This window comes from Gossypium hirsutum, chromosome A06 (genome assembly GCF_007990345.1).
Source record: "Gossypium hirsutum isolate 1008001.06 chromosome A06, Gossypium_hirsutum_v2.1, whole genome shotgun sequence".
NCBI lineage: Eukaryota > Viridiplantae > Streptophyta > Magnoliopsida > Malvales > Malvaceae > Gossypium > Gossypium hirsutum.
In genome coordinates this window covers 120,011,983-120,019,516 of record NC_053429.1, presented here as the reverse complement: position 1 = coordinate 120,019,516, position 7,534 = coordinate 120,011,983, and the positions used below count along the sequence as shown (strand labels likewise).

Genomic DNA, 7,534 nt, shown 5'->3' with positions numbered 1-7,534 from the left:
TTAAAAAATTAGGAAAAATGTCAGCCGTAAAAAAAGGAAAGCTCTCATTAAAGACAAAGAATCTTGTCCTAAAGGCATTATTCAATGTTGTGAGTGCAAAGGTTTCAATCATATCCAATTTAAGTGTGAAAACACTCTTAAGAATAAACATACATCTTTAGTTGTGATTTGGAGTGATGAATCAAAAGAGTGAAGCAATTGTCAATAATGATCTAAAAATAAATTATGTGGCTTTTACCGCCACTATCGAATCCACTGTTGCACTTGCTTATGTAACATCAACAAAACAAAATCTGAAAATTACATTAATGGTCCTTTTGGAAGCACAAAAGAATCCAATAAGGCTGTGAAGGAAAAGTTGGGATATGGTATCTCAATTGAATTATTAAAGCATTGAAAGACAATATTGGCAGTATTAAGAAAAACCAAAAGCTTATTCTTACATCTAAAAAAAGTATGATATTCTTACACAAAAAGAAGCAAAGTTAAATGTTGTTGAAGAGGGGTTGAGTGTTGCAAAAGAAATTCTCAAAAAGCTTAGCACTCAAAGTGAGAAGCTTGATGATATATTTTGAGTGCTAATAGATCTAAGACTAGTCAGAAGGGATTGAGTTACGTTGACATTGGGAGAAATCTATATCTCCCACTACTTTTGTTAAGGCTAACAAATCTTTTGATCCTCCCTTTAAAAATTAAGTAAAAAGAAGAAAAAAAAAACATGTATATCATTATTGGGTTAGTATTTGGTATACTGGTCCCTTGACCCTACTCGTGAAGTCTAAAATCTCCACTGACAGTGTACCAAATATTATTCGTCTTTATTATGTTATTATTGGCCATATTAGACCATGTTGCTATAAAATGTGGAATGATTTAAGATGAGGTGGCTCCATAACTATCACATATAATGTTGCAATATCTTGTAGAACATGTGGTAGTCAACATAAACAGATATGGCTGAGAAAGGGTGAGATAAGTTCAAGCATATGTCAATTATGAAGATCAACAACAAATTGATGTTCAGTTAAATATAAAGCTACTATCTATATTGATAACCATGAAAATATTTTGACCACCATGAAAACTCTATTAAATTTTTGTGGAAGAGATTCTTATTGTTCCACGGGTTAAGAAATTTTGTTTGCAAGATTAATGATGCAGCACTCCGTCTCATCTCATTGAACAAAATAAATTCAAACTGATAAGGAAGAATAGAGTAAGGGGAAGCATAACAATGGAGTAAAAAATAGAGTAATAATACTATTATAATGTTTCTAAATTTTGGTTGTTTTTGTTGGTTTTCTTTTCTTAAACTTATTTTTATTTCTACTTATATTTTGGTGTATCTACGGTGATTTCTTCCATGTATTGATTTTTAGTAATACAACAGGAGAGACAAACTTTATATTTGTGAATTGAGATGAAGAATTTGATGTTGCAACGTCAGCTTTGATAGTTCTTGCACGAAAATTGGTTGTTGCGTTGTTTTTAAACAGAGGGAGAGTAGCTCAATTATTGTTTTTCATTATTGAACACTTTTGACAAAAGGGGAGATTTAGATGCAGCAAATGGCTTGTCATGGCCTACTTTAGTTATGGTTTGGTTACTTGGTTTGTCTTGGCTTGCTTTGATGATTGTAGACTTATTGAAGCATCTACCTAGGTTGAGAAAATTTTTAACTCATTAAATTTATCTAATAAATAATTTTTTGGATTATAGAAAGACTTTAAATTTGAATTGAAAATGTAATAAGAGGTGGAGAAATTAAATTGAAGATAATATTTAATTATTTTGAAGATATGATTGGCTTTTAAAAGGAAGATGGCTTCTTTTATTTTTTATTGCACTGAATTAGTGAAATTATCTTGTTCATTTCAAACATACTAAGAGGTTATTTATTTTGATATTTTCACTTTCTTAAAGAGTGATTTTTATACTTTTGTCAAATGGTAGTTTAAGGGTGATGAGTGCATACAAGTTGTACGATTTTATTATAACTATCATTGGTAAACTTAGGTTATTAATTGAGTTCGCTATCGAAGATTGTACTATGAAAGTTTGTATAATGGGTTCATTCTCTCAGCAAGATTATACAGCGATAGGTTATTAAACTGAACTGTGTAATCAATCTTTTATCTCTTCTAATGCATCTTACTCTTTATTGTTTTATTCAGTTGTCACTGCATATTGTTACAAATTTAGTTATAATTTTATATAAGTACAATTACAATATATCTCATGTAATTTAAAAAAAATGTTTTGTCAAAAAAAATGGTGTTTATGCTATAGTTTATGTTTTTTTTTTTGTGTGTGTGCGTACATAGGCAAAATTATGAATAGATACTCCTAAAAAATTCGAAGTTTAACCCTTTTTTTCGTATTGTTTAGATAAATAGGTCATTTTTGCTGATTAGATTGCTGCTTTTGAAAAACAACTTTTTTACAAAATGTGTTGTTCTTATATGCCATTGAGAAATAATTAAATGCATGGTCGACATTTTTTTTTGTGTGGCTCGGGTTCAAATCTCCTTTCAAGCATTTTCTGTTGTTTTTAAGTGTTTTTTTAAATTTTTAATTAATGTGTTTAATTAATATTTTTTTATTTATATAGATAAAATAATAAATATGTAATTATATAATGAAAATATGTATTTTCACTATATATATATGCTAAATATATTTTATTTTTAAAACATCAACTAATTTTTTATATATATGTTTTCTTATATATAATTTTTATATGTCAAATATTTATTTTTTTCATCTTCATTGTATGATAAATTATAATATTATAAAATAAAATAATTATTTCAAATATCATTATTTTTTAAGTATAATATTTATATATGAAATATTTATTTTCCCAAATAAGTGTGAGAAATTTTATTATATATTTTGTAGTGTAATATTAAACAATTATATATGATTTTTAAAGATATTAGCTATGTAGAATAAATTTTAAATTTTTTATACAATCGTATAAAATTTATATATAAAAATATACCAAGTAAAATATTTTATAAAATTTATTTAATCTATGTGATGGGAAATTTTTATTATATATTTTTATATGCGTATTAAATAAAATTCTAAACTTTTTATATAATCTAATATAAAATTTTATATACAAAAACATATTTAAGGAAAATTTATATTATACCCTGAGCTCAATTCAAATCAGAATTCTACATTAAAAAAAAATTCCATTTCCAAACAAAATTACCATAAAATATCGAATTTGAAAGAAAGGGTAGATAAAAACAGGTGTTCCACAAGGCAGAAATGAAGCAACTCTGATTCCATGATAATATAAATTACTACAATTCTTACAAGTTTTCTGTTAGGGTTTATTGAGTCGTATATGGAGCATATTAGCACATGGAAAAATCCCCCCATAAACCAAGGGGCTAAATGTTACAATCCCAATCCAATGGCATTTTCATGGATTCACTTTGGGTTAGTTGCGCATTTAAAGCAATGATATTTGCATTAGGACCTGAAAGGGTGCATGCAACACTTCCATTGTATGGCAGAAAAAAGAGTGAAAGTTACACTCATTTTTCAATAACCTGTTGTTGAACCACAAGGATAGATATTGGTTTACTGATCTCTGCAGAAACTAACAGGTCCCCAGTGGTCCCAAGCTCTGGTAAATCAGTCCATGCTGATAAGCCTTCTATGAGTGGTGAGTCACATTGTGCGTGTCGTCCCACACATATAAGATCAAAGTTTTCATCCAATATGGACCCAATGAGTGCAGATGTATCTGCTCCATGTCTTACTATCTCTTCCTTGTACAAAACATTACCATTTTCATTGCTTGGGTGTTTAATGTCTCTCAAGCATTCGTCATCCATCATACCCTCCCATCCTGTGATCATATCCTCAGTTTCCTTTAACCTAATAACAGTTAGGAAAACCGAAGGCCATCCTTTCATCCTTCTTGCAATGGAAAGAGCTTCTCTGTCATCCTTCCCGCCCAAGAAAACCACACATATACTATATGTGGATGATTCGTCTATGATCGATGAATTACGACCTCGGTCACGATCGATTAGAATGGCTACTGAACAAGGAGCCTTGTTCATCACTTTAGTATTGAAGTCCCTCAAATCTTTGGAATCAGAGATTAGTTTCCCTTTCCTGTTCCATTTCCTATGAAATGGAAGTATTATTAAAGCTACTAAATTATCAAAGGCAACCCAACAAACGTCTTCATGCATCAATGAGGAAGGTGATATTGCTGTGTAGACGTGCACTTGAGTTGGTTTACTACTTTGGGTCTTAAAGTAATTGAAAACATCGATGATTGGTTGCCAACGACCGCTATCGCTAGAACTCCTTTGGCCTAATTGATGATTAAGAAGGAGAGGACTCGCTCCACCCACTAGTTCTTCCAAGTAAAGCCCGTAAACCGACAAGGGACTCCCGGTACTAGGATTTGAAAGTTGAAGTAACTTGATCGCAGACAATGCATCATCTTGTCTATGAGCACAGGCTAGCATTCGGGCACCCTCGTTTATGGAAGAGTCCAACACGGTTCTTTTCTGGTAACCTGCGTATGTCTTTGATGGATCATAAAGCTTTCTGGTAAGTATCGGCACAAGTGCTGCGAAAATGAATACAATTATTACAGCCCAGGTGAATTCTTGAGTAACGGTGGACTGAAACAAAACAGCATTGGCTTATCAGCAAAAAGAAAATTACAAAAAAAGAAAAAGGAAAAAAAGTGCTTTAAAAGAATTCCTAGAAGGGAGTACCTGCTTGTCTGCATTGGTTGCAAAAGTACCTAATTCAACAATGCCTTTGGCAGCCAACATCAATGCCAATGCTGTAGCATCCTTACAAGGCACTTTGAAACAAAATGCAGGAATGAACCCGCAGGCTACTTTCAGAAAAAAACCGAAAGTTACTGCGAATATTATCCAATAAGGAGGTAGTCTGTTGAGGTTCCATAGATTTGATCGGTATCCGCAATAAGTCGACATAAGTGGCAGCATCCAACCTGATACAATAGTGTCTAGTTTTTTATCAGAGTTGAAGCTAAGGGATGTCCTGTTGGTACTGTCAAGCCTAGTATAAAAGGACCATACATGTATTGAAGTCCAACATTTTCACCAACTATTGCAACAACTAGTAATGCTATAGCAACAAAGAAAATGTAAGCATCTTTGACAGGCTTTCCTTCAGGAGTTTTTCTGATGATCCAGTATAACATTTGTTGTAAAACCGTTAGGATAAACACGATAAGGACGGCAACGAGGAACAGAGACTTGAGAGCTACACGTAACGATGCCAATAACATTATTACCCTGTAGTTACCTATATTTACCATTACTAAACTTACCATGTCACTAATCAATGCTGATGACAATGTAAGGTGTCCCAACTCTGAGTTAATGATCTTGAGTTGCATTAAAAGTATGGCTACCACAGGGAATGAGGTTAGCATTAGTACGCCAGTGAAGAACGAAACCTCGTACTGGGCGCTTTGTGCATCCACCTTGTCCACCACTATGCTTATGTGTCTCCCAACCATAACAGTGACCAGAAGGGGGAATAACATCACCATGGTGCCTATAGTCCATTCCCTTTTACCTGATTTCTTGATTAGATTTACATCCATCTTCACACCAATCAAAAACATGAAAAACAAGTACCCGAACCGTGTCAATGTAGCCAGGACTTTCACCGATTGTTCGGAGAATAAAACTGCCGATATGTCCGGAAAGAATCGACCAAGAACAGTCGGTCCAAGAATTACCCCTGCCTGTCATATTCACAAAACAAAACAAGTACAACATCTTATATATGCAAAAGAAATGAAAATGACACATAAGCTCAGAGGTGAGTACCAGCACTTCAGATATAAGACGAGGCAAATAGAAGCGACCAAGAAAGAAGTGAATGATGGCAGCAAGGGTGAAAATGACAGCTAATTGAAGTTGTAAGAGAATGAGATGATGTCTGAAAATGTCACGAGGTCTCTGGTTAAAAAATCCTTCTGAAATAACTGGAACGAATTTCCAACATGATCCATCGACCCTGTATTCAGGTTTCAAATCATTGAGAGATGAATCACCCATGGTTTGTTTTGGCTTTTGGCCTTGATCAACATTAACCTTTTTGTTTATGCTGGAGGAGGGAAATGTGGAGAATTGAAGAGGGTGGATGAAAAGATACGAAAGATACGAAGAATACGGAGAGTAGGTTTTGAGATGAATGGAGCTTGCTTACGATTTTTCATTAGCCACCACTCACCAACTGTTTTTAACTACAATATTTTAGCACTTTCTTTCTCACTACTTTTCCTTTTACATTTTCAGGCAACCAAATATTTGGCTAATACTTAGTCATTGTTCAGCTTTCGATGCATGGCCTACGATTACATCATTATTTAACATATCTTAAGAGGGAAAGAGGCTTTCTGATTAAACCTTTTTTCCCTCACCCAACCTCTTGCTATTGCCCATTCCCTACTCTCTTTTTTTTAATTAAATTTCACATTAGCAGCAATTCACATATATTTTGTATTAGTTTTTTTGAATTTTTATAAACATATGAAATAATTACTATCATGTCAACGTAATTACATAAATTATTATGCGAATTGTCATGTCAAAATCATTAAAAAAATTAATGATTTAATCAGCATTTTTATTAAAAAAAATAAAATAATTTAACTCTTTTAAAGAAAATAATAATCAAATTTAGTTTTAAAAAAAAGGAATATTGAAATTTAAATTTCACATTTGACAATTTCTAGGTTTTTACTTTTCCAAAAACTTTTCCATTTAGATCCCTTTTAAAATTTATAAAAATTTAAATTAGTAAAAGTAAAATTATATTTTGGCTTTCTTAAAAATGATAAAATTTTGATTTAATCCTTTAAAAATTATAAAGATATAGATATTAAAATGGTGAAATTACATTTTTACTATCGTAAAAATATACAATTTAATTTCGACTTTTTTTTCACCCCTGATTTAATCTTTAGATCAACTTTTTTTTTCATTAATTTCATCAAATAATCCAACTATCTTATTTAATTAAAATATGTATTTGATGTGACATTTTTATATTATTGGACAAAGATTAAGCACATTTAAAATAGACTAAAAAATGTAGAATATTTGTTTAACCATAAAAAAACATCAAAATATATACTATTAATCGAATATACTTTTTGAAAAGCAAAAGAATCAAATTGTGAAAAGTTTCAGCCAATGAAGTCTTAAGTAATCTACCTATTTTGTTTTTAATTACAGGAGAATGGTAAAAGCCTAACAGCAACGCAACTAACGTGACTTGAACTCAAGTCACATTTACAACGGTGAACATCCTGATTATCAAGCCAACACACGGAGTTCTGGCCTATCTAATTTTAGTCAATGAATAAAGTCATTTGTCATAACAAGTAGTTATCGAGACTCAACCACTTGTTAAAAAGGACCTTGAGCAATTGAGGTTACAAAATAAATTAGGTAGGCTAGTTTACTATAGACTTGATTATGGCCAAGCCACCAGCACAAAA

General features: G+C 31.7%; 2 protein-coding genes across 2 annotated transcripts; both read right to left on the bottom strand.

The window, feature by feature from the left end:
* Positions 1-3,267: 3,267 nt before the first annotated feature.
* LOC121230720 (cation/H(+) antiporter 4-like) lies at positions 3,268-6,009 on the bottom strand. The gene is made up of 2 exons (XM_041116027.1): positions 4,761-6,009; positions 3,268-4,664 (listed from the first exon to the last, which is right to left on the bottom strand). Exons 1-2 carry the CDS (start codon positions 4,998-5,000, stop codon positions 3,555-3,557), a joined length of 1,350 nt encoding a protein of 449 aa, XP_040971961.1. The 5' UTR covers positions 5,001-6,009; the 3' UTR covers positions 3,268-3,554.
* On the bottom strand, positions 5,021-6,086 carry LOC121230546 (cation/H(+) antiporter 15). The gene is made up of 2 exons (XM_041115452.1): positions 5,856-6,086; positions 5,021-5,770 (listed from the first exon to the last, which is right to left on the bottom strand). The coding sequence occupies exons 1-2, from the start codon at positions 6,084-6,086 to the stop codon at positions 5,021-5,023; spliced, it is 981 nt and encodes a 326-aa protein (XP_040971386.1).
* Between the last annotated feature and the right edge of the window lie 1,448 nt (positions 6,087-7,534).

Coding starts and splice junctions, on each gene's coding strand:
- LOC121230720 (XM_041116027.1), bottom strand. CDS start 5,000: ATGCTGCCACTTATGTCGACTTATTGCGGATACCGATCAAATCTATGG. Junction 4,665..4,760: donor CAACCAATGCAGACAAGCAG/GTACTCCCTTCT, acceptor GTTTTGTTTCAG/TCCACCGTTACTCAAGAATT.
- LOC121230546 (XM_041115452.1), bottom strand. CDS start 6,086: ATGGGTGATTCATCTCTCAATGATTTGAAACCTGAATACAGGGTCGAT. Junction 5,771..5,855: donor GTCTTATATCTGAAGTGCTG/GTACTCACCTCT, acceptor TGAATATGACAG/GCAGGGGTAATTCTTGGACC.